Source organism: Mobula birostris, chromosome 4 (genome assembly GCF_030028105.1).
Source record: "Mobula birostris isolate sMobBir1 chromosome 4, sMobBir1.hap1, whole genome shotgun sequence".
Classification (NCBI taxonomy): domain Eukaryota; kingdom Metazoa; phylum Chordata; class Chondrichthyes; order Myliobatiformes; family Myliobatidae; genus Mobula; species Mobula birostris.
The window spans coordinates 43,983,129-44,007,773 of NC_092373.1; the positions used below are offsets into that span (position 1 = coordinate 43,983,129).

The window sequence follows — 24,645 nt, forward strand, 5'->3', positions numbered from 1 at the left end:
TCCTCCTCGGTATTCATATCTGCAGTCAACAACCATCTTTAGGGATTATGAGACCTTGTGTGACCGGTCAATTGTGCTAAGTGGAATAGTAGCTTGCCAAACACCAGTTCTATCCCGAGTAATATTCAGATTTCAATCTGAATCCTTGTCTCAAAATAAATTTTCGCTGTTGTGATCGTCTTCATCTTCGCGTCAGCATTCCACTGTGTGCGGCTACCATCTATATCAACTGGCTGCCATTGTCAACATCCAATAGGCATTCCCAGATTGTGTTCATTTTTTATTTTAATTTAGCACTATTAATGGTGGATGAGTACATTTGGCGTGATCTCTGAGTCTCAAATCGCTGGAGCCTTGAATTCTAATTCCTGCTGAGAAACAGAAGCTGCAGAAAGTGCAATGTTACATACCTGGATCATGGTTATGTTCCATTCCCATCAGATCTGCAACACCCCATTTGTCTCATTCGTAATACTGTACTGTCTAATGAAGCCATGAAACCATCAAGATTGCAGCATCAATTCCATAAAAGACACCCTGAAAAGGCTACTTAAGGTATTACTCAGTTCGCAAAGTTGAAAGAAGCATTTGTAAAGCATTGCACACTCAAGTCATTTGCCAAGAAAGATCAAAATGATCTTGATAATGGTCTCATTGTTTCTTGTAACAATTCCAAAATGATAGCAAAGTGTAGAAAATCTCATACGATTGGTGGAAGATTAATAATGCCTGCTGTATCAGAAGTGCTCACCACTGTTCTCAAAATGGATATCGGTATTTTAAAATCAATTCCTCTGAGTAATAACCCTGTTAGCTCATTGTATTGACAAAATGAGTGAAGACATTGAGTATAAACTACGAATGGAGCTACAAAAAGTAGAATTTGGGATACAACTGGATGAGTCAACTGTGCAAGAATTGAATTGATATTATTTCTTGCATCCTTCACATACATGAGAAGTAAAAATCTTTGCTATGTCTCCATCTAAATATGCAATGTGTAATCATAGTAATTTATAATAATTTATGATAAATAGAGCAGTCAATGTAATATAGAGTACACTCGAGTCAGCATGAATTCATCAGTCTGATGGCCTGGTGGAAGAAACTGTCCCAGAGCCTGTTGGTCCTGGCTTTTATGCTGCGATACCTTGTCCCGGATGGTATAGCTGGAAGAGATTGTGGTTGGAATAACCCAATAGTTAAACATACTTTATGTATATGGTTTCAATTTCGAAAAATTTTTTGGGTTGAACCAATTTATTTTAGCAAGTCCTATTATATCTAATTTCTTTTTTCAACCTTCCACTATGGATCAAGCTTATTTAGATTGGAAAATCAAAGGTACAGTACAATTTTGTGATTTATTTTTGGATAATTGTTTTACGTCCTTTGAACAACTATCTAATATATATAATTTGCCTAGATCTCCCTTTTTTAGATATCTACATGTTAGAAACTTTTTAATTACTGTTTCTCCTAATTTTCCAAATTTATATCCAACGGATATTTTGGAAAAAATTTTAGATTTAAATCTTTTTCGGAAAGGGTTGTAGCAATTATTTATAATATAATTATGAATTTATGTCCTGATGTATCTAATAAAATTAAAACTGATTGGGAGAGAGAACTTAAGATCAGTGTACTGATTGAAAAATAGGAAAAACTTCTTCAATTAGTTAATTCATCCTCTATATGTGCTAAACATGCATTGATACATTTTAAAGTAGTGCACAGGGCTCATATGTCCAAAGATAAATTATCTCGTTATAACTCTTATATAAATCCTATATGTGATAGATGTCATTCCGAGGTAGCTTCTTTAAATCACATGTTTTGGTTATGTCCTTTGTTGAAAAAATACTGGAAAGATATTTTTGATATTATCTCAACAGTTTTGAATAAAAACTTACAACCTCACCCAATTACTGCTATTTTTGGGTTACCAATGATAGAATCAAGTCAGTTAACCTCTTCAGCTCGTCGGATGATTGCATTTCTTACACTAATGGCTAGAAGATCCATTTTGCTGAATTGGAAGGCGATTAATCCTCCCACCACATTTCATTGGTTTTCTCAAACTATGCTGTGTTTAAATTTGGAAAAAATTGGAAGTGTTGTTTATGATCCCTCTATTAAATTCGAAAAGACTTGGAGGCCATTTATTCAACATTTTCATATGATGTAATTTGACGTTTTCCAAACTTATTCTATTTCTTTGTAATATTGGTTGAGAGGAACGGAGTCGTCGACACTAAGGTTTTCTCTTTTCTCTTTTTTTTAATGATGTTACAAAACAGCCCATGTCTTTTTTTTAGTTTAGTTGATTAATTCTGTTTAGATTAGTTTTTTTTGGGGGGGGGGGTTATAATTTTTTTTTCCTTTTTCATGATTTTTTTAGATATTTTTCTTTGTTTTATATTGTTTATCTGTATCCTATATGATTGGGAGTTTTATTATTTAAGTGTCAACTGGCTTTATAATTACTTATGCTAATTATAACAATGTATTCCCAATAACTTTGTACCATTACCATGTTATGTTTATTATTATGAGACTAATAAAAAGATTGAAAAAGAAAGATTGTGGTTGGGATCGCTTAGGTCACCAATGATCTTACAGGCCCTTTTTACACATGTCCTTGCAATCCATTGTGTAATTCATCGTCAACATCTCACAGCCAAAAACCTCAGCCAGCGACTTTTTACGAGCATGACTCTTGTAATATTTGTATATATCAACAAACTTAAAGCTCATCCATTAAATAACAGAATATTTTGCTACTTATGCCAAGATAACGATGAAGAGTTTGAACTCTTGCTGCTTCAACCTGAAGTATGTTGGCTTTCAAAAGGCTGCTGCTCAAAATGTTTCTTTGATCTTTTTGATGCTGGTTGAATTTTTGTTCAAAGTCAACAAGAGCTTGGGAAACAAAATTGAACTTCTACGTGGAGATGTGGCATACCTAGCCGATCTGTACAACAAAATGAACATTCTAAATTATGAAACTGCATGGTGAGAATTTCAATGTAATCCAAACAAAATGTGCCATGCCCAATTTTATCAGGAAATTGGAAATGTATAAGCAGAACACTGGGAGAAGAATGTTCTCACAGTTTCCCTCCATGGAAAATATGGCACTCTCTTTCACTGCCTGTTGCTTCCACCTGCAGTCACTGAAGAAGGATTTTCAGAATTTGAACGATCTGGAAATTCCGGACTGAGTAATTTTAACCCATTTCTTTGCAAGGTGGAAGAACAGGAAGAGAGATTGCAAGAAGAAATTATCATTATTCAGAATGATGAAGAAGCAAAAATGCTTTTCAAAATGTTGGCTTTGGTGGTATGTGGCGACCCTATCATGTGAAGTTTCCTGGTCTTTGGAGAAGAGCCAAATTGCTCTTCATTGTATTTCCCTCCTCATACCTTGTTGAAAGAGGGTTCAGTGCAGTGAACCACATACTCACAATAAACAGAAACCACATGGACATTGTTACACTGGGGACTTAAGGATTTTGCTGTCAAAACTTGAACCAAATATTTCAACTCTTGCTAAAAAAAAACCCATCAAGCTCAACGATCACATTGATGTCAAAGGTACTGTGTAAACTAGGTTTAAAGACAAATTAAAATTTGAAGCAGAATTATTTTTCTCATGTTGGCATATGGTAGAAATGTTTTTCTACTTTGGGGGTGCTGGAATATATATTGTGCTTAATATTGGCAAGTGTGAAGGTGCTTCAGAGGGTGCTGAGCTAAAAAAGGTTGGGAAATATTGCTTCAACTGAACAAGATCCCCTGTACTTTACAAGTAACCTTCTTCTCTATCAACAACATCTCCTAATTTTGTGGCATCCACAATCTTATTGTTTAAGTCTTGTGCATTTGCATCCAAATCTTTTATACAAGTGTAACCCTCTCACCACGGCATGTAACAAACTTGGCTCATTAGCTAACTCTGCTAACAGCCACGTGACTCAGTGGGGACAAAGCCACCTTCCATAATCAACACACCTCTAGGGTTGGTATGATTCGAGTTCAACCAAACAAGAGCATCGGAATGTTCCAATGAGAGAATGAAAATTGTGGTGAATGCTGCGTGAATAGGGCCCCATGCCCATTCGCCACGAAATAACATGGTACACCAGCATACAATTACAGTGGAAGTATATTTACCGTATTTCAACTTGAACAAACTGTTTACAGAAAAAGAAAGGAGAAAAAGAGGCCCATTACAGTTAAAGCAGTCTAATTGTGCACATAAACATTGGAGCTCGTTTCCGTAGCAGTTGGGTGTATCACTTTACTCATGGCACTTAACTCCCATCGCCAGCCACAGATCGAATTTCCCTTGAAAAATGTCACGAACAAACTGGCTAACTCAGTATTGGCACTTCTTCCTTGAAACCATTTGTCTGCACAAAACATTACTAACAACCCACATCAAAGTTGCTGGTGAACGCAGCAGGCCAGGCAGCATCTCTAGGAAGAGGTACAGTCGACGTTTCGGGCCGAGACCCTTCGTCAGGACTCATCACTAGCATTACTAGCAATACTAGCAATAGGGTCTCTCCTTCGGGTGGGGCCCTCCAAGCATCTTTCCGTGTGCTCTTCTCCACACCTCCTCATAAAAGACCCCAAACCAGACTAGTGTCCTTCAGAAATCTGATCCTGCCCAGCTCTCTCGAAACTTCCATAGCATCCCACTGGGCAAAATGTTACAAAACGTTACCAAAACAAACCCAATTGGCTGACACAACATTCCTATGTTGGGCAAACAGCTCCTCATCTTTGTGGAAGCCAAAACACTAGTCTATGAAGCTCAACTAACAGGACACACTACATTTGCAGAAAAACTACGAAAATAAAAATACCTCACAGCATAGCAGTAGAAATACAATAAAATATGTTCTTACCCAGGGCAATACACAAGTCATGGATAGCAAAGGTCCCCCAACACCAACTCTAGCAGCACACCACTAGTCTCTATTTCAAGACACAACCTTCAAACACTACCCTCCACTCCCTATCTCTGAGCCAATGTTCCATCCAGATTCAACAGGCATTGGCTGGATTGGAGCATTTCAGTTATATGGAGGGACTGGATAAGTAAGGTTTTTTTTCACTGTAGGGAAGAGACTCTGGATAATCTGAAAGAGGGTATATAAAATTATGGTGGGGATATATAGTAAAAATAAAACTGTTGTCCCTTGTGGAGGTGATTGGGCTAGAGGATGAAGAATTTAGGAAAGAATTTAAGATCTAAGGCAGCTGGAGTCTGGAATGTTCTACCTGAAAAGGTGATGGAGGGCAGATACTCTCCTAACATTTAAGAAGCATGTTAACTACTACTTCAATACTAAGGCATAGAAGGCTACAAACCTAATATTTGTAATTTGGTTCAGTGTAAATAGGACATGCTGGGCTAAAGATGGGTTTGTTTCTGTGCCATTTGACCTTGACTCTGACTCTATATATTTATTAGTTCATTGCTATATGACCGCACTAAGAAGAAAATAAACAGCACCATCTAAAAGATTTATTAGCTTTAATACTGTCGCCCTACCATGGCCACCCCATGGTAAGACTGAATAAAGCTTTCTTTAATTTTTGCTAAATTCTCCATGTTTCTTCCATCGGTATCTTTGGACATGTACGTAGATTGACATTTAATATTGTCCGAGACGTTTTGGTGCCTTTTGAATGAATAAAGGATGTCATGCATCCTGTCTATTCCCAGTGACCTACACGTGCCCTGAATTTTTTTTTCCTCCTTTTGTTTTGTAGAGATGACGCGTATTGTGCAGCTGGACCTGGACTTGAAGTACATGTCTAACATCGGGGACCTGTTTGAAGAGTTTGACAAGTTCCAGTCGGGTGCTGTAATAGGTATTGCCAGAGAAATGCAGCCTGTTTACAGGTACTCAAATAATTACTGGGTCCTCCAAACTTCGCCACAAGCTAAAGTGAAGGCTGAGGGCTGAAGAATTGATATCTTTAGCACGGTCCTGATTGCCATTTTTGGGCGACTTAAAGATGAATTAAATATTTCTTGAATCTATTTTATTTTGAAAAGTTTGTTTTTGCCAGAGGGCAACGTGGCTTTCGTTTTAGACTCTACACCCCCTCAAACCACCCCCTAACTATTTTTCATTTTGCTTTAGTTAATGAAAACCCAAGATCTGTCCTACAGCTCTACTTTATATGTCTATCTAAAAATGACCCCATTTTGTATGATTATTATGGGAAAATGTTGAAAAAATTATAAATTGAAATATTTGAGTGATCTCTCATATTTAAAAAAATCCTTCTCTAATTTTGACCTTAAGATCCTTTAAAATTCTTCTACAGTTTAAGAAACCACCACTACTTGTTGACTCTCTTTTAAGGACATAAATCTATGGAAACAAATTGGATGAATAATTTTAAACAAAATTAACAAATCATTTCTATGAAAGGAATTTGTAAATTCTCCCAAGGGCAAGGTGAGGGAGGTATTGTGATTTTGGCAAAAGCTTAGATCACATCTATTACCATAGCAACCCAGTGATGGAATACAATGCAATGCGTTGGCAGTAATGTGAATCTGATGCAGTTGTTTTGAAGAGCTTTAGTTAAAATGAAATGAGCAGAGGGAAATGTGGAGACTGTACTTCATTTATAGGTTATGGAATAATGGGGGTAGAATGAAAAATTTCGTTACTGTCTTGCAAGCCAAAGTGTTGACATGATAGGTTGCAATAAATGTGCTGTAATGTAATACAGAATGTATTCTGAAAAGTAGCTAATTTTCTGTGCTATTTATATTCAGAACCTCATAATGAAGCTGAGTGTATTTTCATGTTTCAGATTATCAGTAACCAGGTGAAGGCCAGGCCCATGAGAGTTGTAGAAAAGCAGAGAACTTAATGCATAATGCTGGTCCACATATTTCTTCCTTGTTGTCAGACTTGTTTGGTTTTATTGGACTAACTCCCAGACACAGAGGATGTTTTCTATGGTACTTCATTTGGAAAGATTCAGCATGTTTTTCAAGTGGGCTGGCTTTCTTTTGGAGATGGCTATCTCAGTCATTTCACTGAGCTGATCTGCCTGTGCAGATCACATGTGCTGTGTGACTAAATCATAGGCTTCCAAGTTATTCAAGATTACTCCCAATTGTATAGCATGTTCTAATAGAATATGACTTGCACAATCAGGCTCCATTAAAGCAGCAAAATAATTCAGAAATGTAACTAAGTATGGTTAGATTTGAAAATCAAGTTATTTGTTGTCAATGTTAAAGGGGGCCTGTGTTGCAATTCAGTTTTGACATGAAGAGAGCAATTTCTGTTGGGTAGGATGATCCAGTGCTACTGATGAGAGAATAACAAACAATTTGTTTTCAATCAGTAATTGTGTCCAACATCTTCTGTTTCTTCTGTATTTGTCAGCAAAGTTCAGTCTATATCGCAGGGTTATGCTGACTTTAGTGGACATTGTTAGACTTCACTTTTGTACAGTAAATTCATGCATTTTACCATTGCAAGATATCTAGAGTAATTACTTCATAGCCAGAAATTGCACTGAATATTTTCCTCTTTTACTTCTGAAAATATCATAGAAAACTGGAATTTTAACATCGGCTATATTTAAAAGCTACTCTGGTTTACTTTCTTCCTAAACTGATATTTTAAAAGTTAAATGCTCCTGATATGTATTGATAATTTAGAGTCACAGGTTCTTAAACTTCATTCAAAGCTGCTTCTGACGTCCAAAGGATAATGCTGGATTTTAAACACTGAAGTTCTCCAACAGTGCTAGTGAGGCTAAACAATATTTGATGGCTATCAGATGATTTGAAAATGGTATGTATCAACCTCCATTAGTAAAATCAATAAATAAAGTCTAGTAATCCTACACTTTGAGATTTTGTTGGTGTCAGACTGGAGATTTTCTGGACCATTGAGCTAATCTTCATTCTATTGTATGCTGGACAGTAGCATGACAACATTTCCACTGAATTAGACTGGTTTGTAAAAGCATGGGAAATGGTAGTTTGAAGAGTCGGGGATAAAAAGGACCCTTTTGAGTTTAAAGAGCGTATGGGGAGCAGGATCCTTGTAAGTTTAAAAGGAGTGCAGGAAGAGGTGTTCCAGTGAGTTGAAAGGAGTGTGGGAAACAGAACCTGATGAGCCAGGACTTCTGAACAATTGGATACTGGGTTATTGGAGGTGTCTGTATAGATAATAATTTAGTAAGTTTCCACAGGATTCTAATTTTTATATAATGAGACAGGATCATAGAGCTTGCTATGAGCTTCCTCACCATATGCAGGAGTAGGTTGGTGTGGAGTTGCTAAAAGTGAAATTAACTTGATCATTCTGTATACTTGCAGCCATTTTACAACAGAAGAAATTTGCGTATAAGCATATCAGTAAAATGGCACTGATTGGGAAAAAGATATTTTGCTCGAGGGAGAAGTTGAGGTCAAGATCCCCTTTGGAATTAAAAAGGCAGAATGGATCTATCACAGTTCTGGTGATATTTTGTAATCCACCAGGTGGTGAGAGGGGACAAAGGATAACTGTGCTCAGAACTTCCTTTTTTCTTTCTTTATTAATCTTTTTATTGATTTAAAAAGAACATTAATACAAACAAGAGAATTATCTCAAATATATATATATCAATAACAATACAGACTGAGATTGAGATAGACATTATCAAAATCATACATATTATTAAGCTAGTATAAAATATATAATAAAAAAAGAAAACAGCAATTCTCCTATTATCAGTTCATGAAGAGGAAAGAAAAAAAAATTGTGTTTTAAACGAAGAGGGGAAAAAACCTACACTGTAAAAAAAAGAAACAAAAAAAAACTATGTTCAGAACTTCCTTCGTCAGAATGTTTTCCATCCAATAAGGAAGAAGACCTGTCTGCATCTGAAGTAAAGGAGGGATTATTTTAGTAGGATGAGAGAAATTTGGTCACGGTGAAGTGGAATCAAAAATTGGCAGGTTAAATTTTTATGTAACAATGTTAGACCTTCAAGGAAAAGATATTTTAAGCGCTGTCTAGGTAGATGCCCACATATGCAAAAGGTACGGAGATGAAGGCTGGAGTTTCCCATACAACAAAGGAGAAAGGAATTTGATGAAACATAAGAGGCGTTTATGATGCGTGTCAGTTGAATAATTCAAGTGAGAACCAGGCTAAATGTAAAATGAGAAGAGAGATTAAAAGGAAACAAACAGAGAATTTGGTAATAAAATGTTAATTCTCATGAAAAGGTACTGAAAACTCTTTCATTGGCATGTAAATCAAAAGTGGTTTGTAAAGGGAATAAAGCCAGTTAGCGAACGAAATATAATCTGTACAAAGGGAGTGGCCATGACTTCAATATTTATAGGTTGCTCCACATCAACCTTTATCAAAGAAGGAGGTGCTGGCAAAATCTTATTAAGGGCAGAGTTGGTGAGGGTAATGCAGGAAATTCAGATTAATAAAGAGAATGTTTATTGCTTAAACATGTCACCTGCTTCAGATGGAGCACTACAGCACAAAAACAGGCCCTTCAGCCCATCTAGTCCATTCCAACCTGATCTTCTGCCTAGCTCCACCCACCTGCACCCAGACAATACTTCCTCATTCAAATACTATATAGACTTCTCTTTAGTGTCACAATTGAATTGCATCTACCTCTTCTAGCAGTTTGTTCGACGCCTGTACCCAACTCTCCTCAGATTCCTCTTAAATGTTTTATCTTTTATCCTAAACCTATGACCTTTTGTTCTAGTCTCACCCAACCTGAAGGAAAAAACGTGCTTGCATTCAGACATCCATAATTTTGTATACCTCTATAAGATCTCCCCTCATTCCCCTATGCTTCAGGGAGTAAAGTACTAACCTAGAGTCATAGAACACTACAGCACGGAAACATGCCCTTCAGCCCATCTCGTCTGTTCTGGACCATTAATCTGCCTAGTCTCATTGACCTGCACCTGTACCATAGCCCTCTATGCCCCTCTCACTCATGTACCTATCCAAATTTCTCTTAAGTGCTGAAATCCACCCCACATCCACCACTTGTGCTGGCAACTCATTCCACAACCTCTCACCACCCCCTGAGTGAAGAAATTCTCCCTCATCAAAGTTGCTGGTGAACGCAGCAGGCCAGGCAGCATCTCTAGGAAGAGGTACAGTTGACGTTTTTGGCCGAGACCCTTCGTCAGGACTAGATCTTCCTAGAGATGCTGCCTGGTCTGCTGCGTTCACCAGCAACTTTGATGTGTGTTGCTTGAATTTCCAGCATCTGCAGAATTCCTGTTGTTTGCGAAATTCTCCCTCATGTTCCCCTTAAACATTTCACCTTTCACCCTTGATGGATCACCTCTAGTTGTAGTCTCACTCAACCTCAGTGTAATGGGTCTACTTGCATTTACCCCATCTGTATTCCTCATAATTTTGTAGACCTCCATAAAATCTCCTCTCAATCTTCTATGTACTAGGGATTAAAGTCCTAACCTATTCAATGTTTCCCTATAACTCGGATCCTCGAGTCCCAACAGCATCCTTGTAAATTTTCTCTGCACTCTTTCAATCTTATCGACATCTTTCTTGTGGGTAGGTCATCAAAAGCTGGACACAATATTCCAAATTCGGCCTCAGTAACGTCTTGTACAACTTCAACATAACATCCCATCTCTTGTACTCAGTGCATTGATTTATGAAGGCCAATGGACAGAAAGCTTTACACAACTCTTATCTACCGGTGAAGCCACTTACAACGAATTATGAACCTCTATTCCCAGATCTCTCTGTCCTACTGCATTCCTCAATGCTCTCCTGCTCACCGTGTAAAACCTATCCTGGTTGGTCCTCCCAAAGTGGTCCTCCCACTTGTCTGCATTAAATTCCATCTGCCGTTTTTCCAGCTGGTCCAGATCTCAGTGCAAGTTTAGATAGTCTTCCTTGCTGTCCACTGCACCCCAATCTTGGTGTCATCCACAAATCTACTGATCCAGTTTACCACATTACCATCCAGATAGTTAGTAAAGATGACAAACAACAATGGACCCAGCACCAATCCCTGCTGCAGCACTCCATTAGCAACAGGCCTCCAGTCAGAGAGGCAGCCCTTTATTAACGCTCTCTGACTTCCTCTGTGAGGCCAGTGTCTGCCTCATCCTGAATGTTAAGTGACTGAACCTTTTAGACCAACCTTCCATGTGGGATCTTGTCAAAGGCCTTGCTAAAGCCCATGTAGACAACATCCAATGCCTTGCCTTCATTAACATTTCTGGTAACTTCTTGAAAAATTCTATAAGATTGGTTAGGTATGACTTACCAAATACAAAGCCACATTGACCATCCTTAACCAGGCCCTGTCTATCCAAATACTTACATATCCAGTCCCTTAAAATACCTTTCGATAACTTTTCCATTACTGATGTCAGGCTCACTGGCCTATAATTTATTCTTAGAGCCTTTTAAAACAGTGGAACAGTGTTAGCCAGCCTCCAGTCCTCTGGCACCCCACCATGGCTAAGGATGTTTAAATGTCTCTGCTAGGGCCCCTGCAATTTTTGCACTTGCCTTCCACGAGGTCCAAGAGAACACCTTGTCAGGCCCCAGTGATTTATCTACCCTAATTTGCCTCATGATAGCAAACACTCCTTTGTAAACTGTATTGGGCCCAAGACCTTGCTGCTGTATTGCCTCACTTCTCTAGACTCTGTGTCCATCTCCCAAGTAAATACAAATGCAAAACACCCATGTATGATCTCCCCCATCTCTTTTCAGCTCCACGATGAGATTACCGCTCTGATCTTCCAGAGGGCCAATTATGTAGCTTGCTATCCTTTCACTCTTAGTGTATCCATAGCAGCCCTTAAGATTCTCCTTCATAAGAATCCCAGATTAAAAACCTGCTAGCCTTTGCCAGAATGTTTAAACTGCGCAAGAAGTTGATCTTTCAGCAATGACCCAAAGCACACTGCCAGAGCAGCCATGGGGTAGTGTCAGATGAAGAGAATTGATGTCCTTGAGTGGCCCAGTCAGAGTCCTGACAACCTGGTCGAACATCTCTGGCAAGGCCTCAAGATTGCAGCCCACTGCTGCTTCCCAACCTAACACAGCTTGAGCAATTTTGCAAGGAGGAATGGGCAAATCTTGCTCCATCATGTTGTGCAAAGCTAACAGAGACTTATGCTGTGTACATACATCTATTGATGCTTCTGGACACATCTTCAGTGATGTTCCTGGAATCATCGGGTGTTTCAGGTCTTTCAACATCATGCAACCTCCTCCAGGTGACCCAGCCAGGGCTGATCGGACCCCAGCTAGCTACTTATGACTCCATGGCTCCCCTCTTTTGAGCCACAGCCATCTTGAGGCCCTCTCTGCCGCATCGGTGGTACTGCGGATGGCTCCCCTTTTCCTCTCTCCCTCGATGCCCAAATTGCTGAAGGCTCTAACTAAGGAACAGGCTACGAATCCCCTACAACCAACCTCCACTGGGAGACACCTCGCTCTCCATCCAGCCTGCTGACAGTTGCCGACCAGTCCTGTGTACTTGGAGAGCTTCCTTTCAAAGGCCTCTTCCATAAAATGACTACTGGCTATAATAGGTGTGAGAGATGATTCAACTAAGTAAAGGGGGATGAACACTTTTGAAGTGTTGACAATTTCAGTTTTTGAATTTTTAGATTTTCATGCTTTACAATTTTCCCTGGTTTTGGGCTCTACTGTGAAAAAAAGAAGCCTGAGATTCACAGATAAAAGTTCTCAGTTAAATTGATCAGAATCCCTGGTGGTAACACTCATTTATATGAACAAAGGGTTGGGGGCTAAATACTTTTACAAGGCAAAGTATAATGTAATCCGATTAATGTGGTCATGGCTTTCTTATTCCACAGTTCTACCCATAAAGCCTCACTAGACAAGCCCTCCAGTCTGTCTAGACAGAGCAGTGCTGTGACATTTTCCCTGGTTAGTAATGCCACCCCTCCCCCTTTTCATCCCTCTCACTCTATCACGTCTAACTCAACGGAACTCCAGAACATTGAGCTGCCAGTCCTGCCCCTCCTGCAACCAACTCTCAATGAGTCGTAATTCATGTGCATATCCATATCCTTAGCTCACCCACCTTTCCTGCAATATTCCTTGCATTGAAATATCCGTAGCTCAGAATATTAGCCTCACCATATTCGACCATTTGATTCCTGACCCTGTATGTAGGCTGAACAATATCTTTCTTCACAACCTTTCAATAATCTGCCCTGGCACTCTAGTTCCCATCCCCCTGCAACTCTGGTTTCAATTAACCTATTCAACCTTTCCCTGTAACTCGGGTCCCAGCAGCACCCTCGATGTATACTTCCAGTCCTCCTGGAGCATTATGAAGCTGCCAGAAGATGGAGAACAGCAAATGGGTGACCCTTGTTCAAAACGGATTGCACGGCATCTGCAACCCAGTCAGTTAATCCTCAGTTATGGGAAGCTTTCTGAAATGATTGGGAAAAGAAAGTATCAGCAACTGGTAAAGTTTGAGTTAATAAGAGAGCCAGCTGCAGCAACTGTTATGGCAAGCCACGTTTGTCTGACTTGAGTCTTTGATAAAGTGTTGGCGAAGATTAATGAAGGAAATGCGGTAGAAGTCAATTAGAGATTTTCAGAAGGATTTGACAAAATCCCACCTTCATGACTAGAGACTAAAAGGGTCAGTGGAGGCTTATATTAAAAAAAATACTGGCTTAAGGGGAGGAAGCAATGATCTTTTTTTTCCAGATTCGGGGATGTGGCACTACCCAGCGGATTCTCTGGGGTTAGCGATGTTTATGTGTTTGGATATAATGTGAGGTAAAATTCCAAAATTTGCTGATGACCGAAGAGTGGTTGACAGGAAAATACTAATGGACTGCAAGTGAATATTAACTGCTGGATCCGGGGAGGCCAGATATGATAGCCGGTCAAGAGATGCCAGTATACCCTAGGCAGGCCTCTTGGCCTGTGCCACCAGGCAAGCCTCCTCCTGGAAAGCCCTTTAGTTTTCCCCATTTCCAGTCTCCAGAAGCTTGAACATCTGCTCATTCTCCCCACGCATGGTGACGAGAGCTTCCTTGTTTGTGCTGAAATCCATGGGCCCCACCTGAATTCTGACGGCCTACCACTCACAATGCAGCTTGCCATTCTGGTGGGAGTAAATTGACAATCTTTCCACCCTGCCTGAACACAGCGACTAGGCCTATTTAGAGTCTGTAGTCATTTGCCACTGGACTGCCCTGTTCAAATGGCTAGATGTTGTGTGGGAGACAGAGCTCCTATAGGGCAATAATAGTATCTGGTTGAACCCATTGGTCATTTTCAGACCCCACCCCTTCAAACTCCCTGTTCAAATTTGATCCGTGGGTTTTCATGGTATCGAAGGAACCTTCCTCCTAGTCCCGGTCACTTGCTCCTTCTCCATACCACTGTGACGTGTCCCATCAGACAGTTGTTATTGAATGTGTTTCCTCAACCTTTTCAGGTAGAGCATTGCAAATCCCAGCCACTTGGTGCAAAAAAAGCAGTTTTGTCACTTCACTTTGTACTGTGGATTGTATGCTGGCAGGAGGTAGATAAGGAGGTCAATCACATAAGGGGTGACACATTCAGAGGTATTGGCTATATTGTTTGTTGAAAAGGATTCTGAGAAGAAAACGCTCTGATGTTTACACTTCCTGTATATTCTAAACAAATTAAAAGTTCTCAGTAGTGTGTGTAATGACTTGCAGAACCAAGCTGTCATAACTCCATAGCACAAAATAATTGACCCTTCTGTTTTAAATTCCCAATGAAATATCACAGCTATTCTGGAAAATAGGTGCTATATAATGCTGAGCCTATAATAAATAACAGGCACAAAATCCACAGTGTATAGGAAGGAAATTTTAAAAGTTAGCTGAAGAAATTGTATGTGGTTCTGATGGTGAATCAAATGGGGATGTGGGAAGAAGCTGATTATAGTAGAATGGATGTTAATGGCCAATCACTCGTGACATGGGAAGAGGTGGAGTTGGGTGGAGAGGAAGGCTAGTTAATGGAATGACTCATGAAATGAGGAGATGGGACCTGCTTAGTCAATATAAACCATGATTAATATAAAATATCTTGTCACTTCTACCTTGACAACTTGATTACCTCCAAGGAAAGTTTTATTGGACCATTCTTACACAATTTGCTCCTTTAGACAACCTTGTGAAACGACTGTGAAGCTCTTAAGTACGAGTTCACAAAAAAACACCAGAAACATTGACATGTTTGTCTGCCCTGTAATTAACAGTGATCAAGGTTCAAAAGTACCTCGCTAGCTGTAAAACCTTTTGGTTCATTTGCAAGTGGAGTGTATCAAGCTAATGATTGTTGCCTTGTAAAATTTATGACTTAATAGATTTTTAAAAATTCTGCCCTCCTTTTGTTTTGCATGGCTTTTCTCCTGACTTAGGTGGATGAAACTTATAAAACATGTGACTTATTTTCATCACTGTGTGATAGTGTTGTCCTATTAATTGCTTGTAGAACACTGAAATCTTTCTATGTTCAAATTGGATGCATTCTGCTGTTATTTATACTTTGCTTTGAAAATTTTCCCCCCTCACTACACTTAGAAAGCTCATGACGGTTCATTGAGCAAATACCTGCTTTTGTTAAAGTATATTCCATAAATGTTAATTTTTTGGTAGATTATCAAATTATACAGCCCTGAGATGCAGTTACAAATGGGCTTGATCATGTCAAGAAGGTTGTGAGCAAGTCCTGCTGCAAACAATAAAAGGTTTTGAGTAGTGGTTGTTGAAAGATGAAGCTTTGATTCAGAGATAATTACCGAAGATACGTGCTCACCACCCCGGAATCTGAATCAGGTTTATTATCTTGTTTATCATGATGTGAGATTTGTTGCTCTGCAAAGACAAGATGACTATAAATTACAAAATAAATAGTGCAAGAAAAAAAGGAAGAATTAGGTAGTTTGTGGGTTTTTGGACAGTTCGGAAATCTGACGGCAGAGAGGAAGAAGCTGTTTCTGCCTCTTGAGTTTGGGTCTTATCCCTGATGTTAGCGATGAGAAGAGAGTGTGTCCAGATAGTTAACGCTCTCAGTGTGGAGAAGATTGTGCGTGTGTCTCAGACTATAACTCTCTGAGCAATCCGCATTGCTTGTATATGCTTTGGAGCTACACTTTTAAGTACAAGTACTGGAGCAGTTTCTACATTAACCCAGCATGAGTAACCCTCATAAAGCAGTGTCAGTTGGTACGTCGCTCTGGCAACAGTCTGAAATCCAACATCCACAATGATGGGTTTCAGTTTTTTCCAGGAGAACAGATAGTTTTAATAGCAGACAAAACTCCAGGAGGCTTAATAATGTCCTTCTATACTTAAAAAGAAACTTGAGGTATCCAGTGGATTCCAGATTATTGGACCATGGATTAATCAGGGCAGCTGCTTATTTGGGATAACTCTTAAAGAACAAACGCAAATCGAGAAATTAACCATGATTCCCTTCATTTATTTAGGACACTGTGACGTTTAATTGGAACAGGAGACTGTTGCTGAACAGTTTGTAACTAATGTCAGTTGTGTACACCAGCAGTCCCCAACCACCGGGCCGCAAAGCATGTGCTACTGGGCCGCGAGGAAACGATATGAGTCAGCTGCACCTTTCCTCATTCCCTGTCCTGCACTGTTGAACTTGAACATAGGGTTGCCAACTCTCCTGCATTTGCCGGGACATCCCGTATATTGGGCTAAATTGGTTTCTCCCATACGGGACTGCCCTTGTCCCGTATTTCCCCCGCTAAGGTAGAGCGTTCCTATGAAACCTTTCGTGCTGAAATGGCGTAAAGCGAAGAAGCAATTACCATTAATTTATATGGGAAAAATTTTTGAGCAATCCCAGACCCAAAAAATAACCTACCAAACGTACCAAATAACACATAAAACCTAAAATAACACTAACATATAGTAAAAGCAGAAATGTTATGATAAATACACAGCCAATATAAAGTAGAAATAATGTATGTACAGTGTAGTCGGGAAGATTAAGCCAAAACTGATTTGTGGAAAGAAAAATTGGCACGTACACACATGCGCACGTCATGCTTGTGCGTGCAAGGCTTCATGGTCACAGTAGTCTTTCTCGGGGTAAACACAAGTGTCCCGTATTTGACTGCTACTTTCGTCCCTTATTTGGGAGTGAGAAAGTTGGCAACCCTCACTGTAAAAGACATGTTGAGGTGAGTTTAACCCTACTTGAGCACCCCCCCCCACCGGTCAGCCGGTCCGCAAGAATATTTTTAATATTAAACCAGTCTGCGGTGCAAAAAAGGTTGGGGACCCCTGGCATATACTTGGGTGACTGTTAAACACCATACTGTGTTTAGAACGAGCAGTTTTTTGAGAGGCGTCATTTGTGTGTATTCATGTTCAAAAAGCAGTGATTTTTGTCACTGATAGTTGGCAAGAAATAAACAGTATGACAATTCAGAACTGCTTTGCTCACTGCGGTTTCGAGCATTCAGGCTTGCAGGTGCCGCAAATGGCTGGGAATGAAAATGAAACTATCTTACTGCTTCCGGTTAGGAACTACGAAGAATTTGAAGGATTCAGCACTCATCCTGAATGTTACAATGAAAATGAAGATTTGGAGAATGCAATTGTCGTTGGCATTGTATGAAGGCTGTCCGTTATCGGCACTGAGTGTCTATGCTGAGATTTTGCTCATTTATCACCAATCAAAAGAACATGGCAGCGTACACTGGATGAATTCCTTCATCGAAAACTTAGGCATAAATACAGAGTTTTATAATACTGTAGTAGTATTGGTAGTGCTCTAATTTATTCTGTATTTCATTCAATTGCGTAATTTGTTTCTCAAATAAACGGTAGTTTGTCTTTTTTTTATACCTTTTTAACTATTTCCATGAAACTTCAGCTAATTGGGGCAAAATATAGTGGTCCTGATGTGTCCCAATTAACTGGAATCCATATATTTTACTTGATAAGGGCTATTTTTAATGTTATGAATTGTTTCTTATGAATGAAGTTAGCATTCAACCAGCAGTTGTCCCTGTAGACCCAGCATGAGTAAAGAGTTGCTGCTTTGTACTCAGTAACACTGAGAAACTCCCATTCAGCTCTCTTACATCCTTGAGGTCTGAGAGCTGTCATCCTTGCAGGGCAATAGAGTTGTGGATACAGGCCTATCGGCCAATGAGACCATGCTGACCATGTGCCCACCCAGCTAGTCCTGATTTCCTCCATTGGACCCCAATCCCGCCCTTCCATGTGCCTGTACAAGTGCTGTTGCCTCTGCCTCAGACACTTCTTCGCCAGGTCGCTCCATATACTCACCACCCTTTGCAAAGGAAAAAGTTGCCCCTCAGATAATTTACCAATCTTTCCCCTCCCACCCTCCATCACTGCCAGTCATCTGAGTTATCTCATTGTCACGTTTGCTGGTGGTAGTGGGGATCTTCACCATCAAAGATGAGATAGCCTACAGAGAGGAGGTGGAAGAGCTTGAGGCCCTCATTGTCAACAGGGCAAAGGAAATGGTTATCGACTTCAGGGGAACTCTCATCACTCATACCTGCCTAGTACTGGAAACCACGAGCAGTTTCAAACTCCTGGGAGCACAACCTCTCATGGTCCCAGAACACATTCTACACAATCAGGAAAGCACACCAACACCTCTATTTCCTGAGGAGGCTGAAGAGAGCTGGACTATACACATCCATACTCACAACCTTGTACAGATGCACAGTAGAGAGGAGCCTAACAAGCTGCATCTTGCATTGTACGGAAACTGCTCTGTGGCAGGCAGGAAGGCTCTACAAGTAGCCATAACTACCCAACGCATCACTGGCACCAGCCCACCTGCCATCAAGGACATGCTGTATATACAGAAGGGTACTGGAAAAAGGCCAACAGTATCATGAAGGATCCCACCCACCCTGCTCATGGACTGTTTGTCCCACTTCCATCAGGGAAGAGGCTACGCAGCAGCCATGCCAGGACCTCCAGACTCAAAAAGTTACCGTATGTATTTATATTTATTTTTTTAAATTATTGTGTCCTTCATCTTATTGTATCTTCTTGTGCTGAATCTGATCTGGATTAACAATTATTTTGTTCTCCTTTACACTTGTGTACTGGAAATGACGTTAAACAGTCTTGAATCTAGTTTTGGACTCCCTTATCCTGTAACCATTCAACTGAACTATACCCCTCATAATTTTAAATCACAATTTAATTTCTATGAGTTTGTCCCTCATTCTACTATGCTGAAAGGAATAATGACCTAGCCTGCTCAGCCTCTTCCTGTGACTCAGGACTTTTAGTCCTGCTAACATCCTTATAGTTACTTTAAAAGATTCAAGGTTCAAAGTACATTTATTATCAAAGTATGTACGCAGTATACAACCTGAAATTTGTCTTCCTCACAGACAATTATGAAACAAAGAACCAGAGAACCAACACATTCAAAGACAAACATCAAACATCAGCACCCCTCCCCCCACGTGCAAACGCCATAAAAAAAAGAGCGAAAACACAAAATCAAAAAGCATATTTCAGTTCAGCTCAGTGTTCATTATCGGCAGGCTGCCCTGATTTAAAAAAAAAAATCGCCCAAAAGCAGTAACAAAAAAGAGTGACTATTATACATTCTTCCCAGTGTGACACTGCTGGACCAAGGTAGCTCACTTTTAACATCCTTTCAAGTTACTCAGTTTGGCAGATATTAAGGAAGAAAGTAGATGCTGGCCTTTTCAGTGCTATCCAGTATGAGTATAGATTACATAATCACTGTGCTTCCTTGCATAGTCATTTGGCCATCTCCAGGCTCTATTAGTTTAGTCTTGTACACTTGTGTGTAGCACTATTCGAAGCCTAATGGGCAGAATTAGTAACTCCCCTGGTGATAGGAAATAAGCCTTAAAAAGATGATTGATTACTCGAACAGCCTTAAATATACTTTATAATAAAAGAGAGGGAAAGTACATCCGTTGCTTCACCAACCTGGAACATAGTTCACCCTTTTCTCCTGACTCCAGCAGTCAGGTTCATGACGAGTTCCATCCTTTAGTTAGTAACTCAGATGTTTGGTTTCATTGAGGATAGGTGACTTCTGTGAGTTGGTTTTCCAAATAATCCTTGCTGAGGGGTGAGGCGGGGGGAGGGGGCAGTCTTCATTGAAAAATCCTTTGGTTGGGCCAGCTGGTGGCGCAGAGGTTCCCAGGTTCGAAGCTAGTCGGGTCCGCTCCCGAGTACACTTTCCATCCATGCCGGGGCTGAATGGCAACTCGACGTTGAAAAATAAAAGGAAAAATATTGCGAAAATGTCTGTGTGAGGAGTGGCACGCCACACAGTCTCTTTCTCTCACTCCACACCTTGTAAAAAGCCATGAAAAAGACATCATCACGGACGCACGCAGGCGCATATGCACAGACTCGCATGCAGGCACATGCCAAACAAAGAAAAGTCCTGTGGTCAATAGTTAGAAGTCAGCTGCCTTCATCCTGCATGTTTGTCCCTATCAGAGGGATACTAGAGGCCCTGGTAGTCATATGTCACCTCTCCCAGTGCTGCTATTCTCCTTACTGCTGTACATGTGACCTCGTGTTGTTGCATGTTCAATGCAGCCTGAATCTGCAAGCTTCCTGTTGTGATCCTTAATCAGAACTGGGTCATTTTGACAACTGTTTGATGTGATTGTTGTACACAAACCATCCAATAGAGGGAGCAGTTGCATCAGAATTTAAATTTCCACTGTTTTCTACTGTGCTCAGCTCACTGTTGGTAGGTATACGATCTAAATTTTCTTCCAGTGTGCTGGAATTGTGGAGATAACAGAACTGCTTAATTTTCAAGATGTCAACATGTATCTCAATTATATTCTCAAGTTTTTTGGGGTATTATTACTGTCACTGTGTTTAAAAGAACTTCTTTTTATTGCAAGAATTGCTGTCTAGAGCAATGATTGTTCATTTTGTTCAGACTCCAGCAAAGCAGGCTTCTGTTTTTATGGATTCTTTGGCCTCATCGACAATCCACTCTGCAGACCAAGCCTCCAATGTGCCTGTTTGCTGTGCACCACAGCTGTTTCCTTGAATGCTGGAACCTACATGTGGAGAAGACAATGGAAACATGCAAGGCCATTGTACACAATTTAAACGTGACAGGCTGACCGTCACAATTTCAGCAACATGTCGCTTCAAAGCAGAATGATATTTTTACATTTTTTGAAGATGCAAAAATTCGACAATCCTGGCAATTATCCAATCCTTGGTCCACTCGTGTAGTTTTTTTTACTGCTAGAAGGACTAAGCAATCACCTTTCAAGAGGTTGACAGGCATTAAATGCCATGAGCCACATAATGGGAATAATTGTATGAATACTTAGAGATGCATAAGATTCATTAATCACCCTATCAGGGTCCTACAGTGACCCTCTATCTTTCACTTGATGAAGAAGCCAATGTTTTCATAGGGTAAAACTGCAACCACCCAAATAAAGGAATAGAGAGTTGCTTCACACTTGCCAGTAAGACCAACACTTGTATCAAGCTTGCTGCCTCATGTATTGGGGGTGGGGGAACATGACCATCTTATTAAAAATCATGAACAAAGGTTGAACAGTTTTTATGTCTGCAGTTTACACCACATACTTGATATCAAAAGGCAAGACAGAAACACCTTCACAAAAGCTTGGCAAAGTGCAAATTAGTGTGTGTGTCCATTCTCCTCAATCAGGCACAGTGACACTAAGAATGTATTATACAGTTAATAAACAGAGGGAATAGGAGCAGATGCCCCAAGTTTAGATGACAAAAATTGCATGCGTGAGAAGGCATTTGGAATTGGTCATGGCCAATGGGAAGCCGTGGGTAAATGGTAGGAACAAATGATGTTGTTATTTCTAGAGAATCAAATAACTCCGTCAATTTGCGAGGAGAATGTATCAGAAGCAAGCAGTTTCTCATCTACTTAATTATGAAGCACACATTTGTGATCACTGTGGTAGAGCACACAAATCCCAGAGTGGACGACTTGGTCAATTAGGCATTGCAAGCCATCTGTTTCTTTGGTTTTAGTTCCCCATCGTTTCTGGTAGATGAAACAATGTCAACAAAGTTTATAGGTTCAGGGAGGAAAGTCTAGGGGCAGTAGACAGTAGAGGAATTACAACCACAAAACAAAGTAAAAGACTTTTTCACTCAGAGTGGTGTGGGTGTGGAATAAGCTGCCCATTGAAGTCATGGACAGTACTCTTTTCCATAGATGCTGCCTGGCCTGCTGAGTTCCTCCAGCATTTTGTTCGTATTGATGTGGATTCGATTTCAATAGGCATGGAGGGCTATTGTACAGGTGTGGGTTGATGGGACTAGGCAGAAAAACATTTTGGGACAGTCTAGATGGGCCATGAGGCCTGTTTCTGTGCTTTAGTGCTCTATGACTCCAGGAGGATAACTCTCCCAATTTGTGCCAGTTTCCTAATTAAGGAAGACACTAAAAGACTTTCACACAGGTATCTCACTTAGGAATATATTCTTCGGAGCAATTGGTACCAAAGGACTTTGTTCCTCACTGGCAATGCCAGGACTTCCCCAACCACTGTCAGCAATGAAAGGGGTACAGCGATGTTATTGAATTATGGAGTGAGTTTTATTTGCAGGTTTGTTATTAATATTACGGCTATCAAGAAGGTGCAGAGCAAGCAGAGTACAAGGTCAGTGATTAGGTCAGACTGAGAGATCAAGAATTTACCTTTATCTTATAAGAGGTCTGTTCAAGAATCTTCTCACAGTGGGATAGAAGGTGTGCTTGAATCTTCCAGCAGTGGAATAGAAGGTGTGCTTGAATCTTCCAGCAGTGGGATAGAAGCTGTGCTTGAATCTTCCAGCAGTGAGATAGATAGTGGGGTGCCTTCTCAAGTTTTTGTATCATCTGCATGGTGGGGGGAAAAGAGAGAGTGATGGGGGGGGAGGGGAGGGCTCCTTGATTATGTTAGCTGCTTTCCCAAGGCATGGGAAGGATCAGAATCAATGTAAGATTTTTGTTTGTGTGTTAGGCTGGGCTGGGATCACAACTTTTTGCAACCGTGGGGGACAATGTGCTGAGATTGCCTTTGAGGCTGATGGTTAGGCTGGAGCCACATCGTGTTCTGGTGCAGAGCTCAGGGCTGCACCATTGCTGAGGAAGGCAAGGCTGCTGCTTGTGTTGTCAATACCCTCCAGTCTCTCCTCATATCTGAAGCTACTGACTTCTCTCTTTGCTTGGCTGAACTGCTCTCCAGTATGAGAACCACCAAGGAGGCTGTTAATATTGCGACATCCCTGGGCTGGGGGAGGTGTGTAGCCAGGCAGAGAGGGGAATGCATTCTCCTTTTGTTGTATGTGATATGTTTTTCTGATCTTTAACGATGAGTTGTAATTTAAAAGTCTTTTGCCTTAGTAGTGAGCTTTAGGGACCTCCCAAGTTTGTTCATTAGCCTTCAATCTTCATTACTTTTGAAGGTTCAGTGTCACTTTGAATCAGTTTAAGTTCTTTGAAAAACATTTGGATAGCTAAGTCCTGGGGCCGAACAGGATATACTCCAGGTTACTACAGGAAGTGAAGGAAGAGATTTCTGTGCCTTTGGCAACAATCTTTGCAATCTCCTGACCACAGGGGTAGTATCAGAAGTTTCTTTGTTCAAGAAACTTAATAGGGATAATCCTGAAAATTATAGACCTATGAGCCTTATGTCAGTGGGGGCAAACTATGGGAGAGGGTTCATAGAGACAGGATTTACACGCATTTGGAGAAGCATAGTCTGATTAGGGCTAGCCTGTGTCGCTTTGTGAGAGGAGGTCGTGCATCATGAACTTGATTTGAAAGGTGATAAAACAAATTGATGAAGGTAGAGCAGTGGATGTGGGATTTATTAAGGTGTTTGACAACATTCCCCATGATAGGCTCATTGAGAAATTTCAGATACATGGGATCGAGGGAAACCTGGCTGTGTGGATTCAGAATTGATATGCACATGGAAGGTAGGTGGTGATAGTAGATGGAGCATATGCTGTCTGGAGATCAGTGACCAGCTGTGATCCACAGGGATCTGTTCTGAGAACCCCTGCTCCCTGTGATTTTTGTAAATGATGTAGATGATGGGTTAGTCAGTTTGCAGATGGCACCAAGGTTGGTGATATTGTGGGTAGTGTTGCATTGAGTTGTTGAAGATAACAATGGGACATTGAAAGGACAGACAAGAGAAATCCACAGATGCTGGAAATCTAAGCAATAAACCCCAAATGCTGGAGGAACTCAGCAGACCAGGCTGCATCTACAGAAAAGAGTAAACAGTCAACGTTTTGGGCCGAAACCCTTCATCAGGACTGGAGAAGTCAGAGTTACTCTGACTTCTGACCTTTTTTTCTCCAGTGCTGATGAAGGGTCTCAGCCTGAAATGTCGACTGTTTACTCTTTTCCATAGAAGCTGCCGGGACAGTGATAGGATGCAGAGCTGGGCTGAGAAGTGGCAAGAAGCTGCTTGTTGGGAAAGGCCTTAGCTGAGAAGCATTGGGAAGCTGCTTGTTGGTGTAGAGATATGATTATTGCTTTAGGATGAGCTTGG

General features: G+C 40.5%; 1 protein-coding gene across 1 annotated transcript in view; it reads left to right on the forward strand.

Annotated features, from left to right (window-relative positions):
* xxylt1 (xyloside xylosyltransferase 1) overlaps positions 1-24,645 on the forward strand; it is a 174,687-nt gene that overhangs the window by 71,726 nt on the left and 78,316 nt on the right. The window contains exon 3 of the mRNA XM_072255283.1: positions 5,788-5,920. Within this exon, the coding sequence (XP_072111384.1) occupies positions 5,788-5,920 (133 nt within the window). The remainder of the gene's footprint in view (positions 1-5,787; positions 5,921-24,645) is intronic.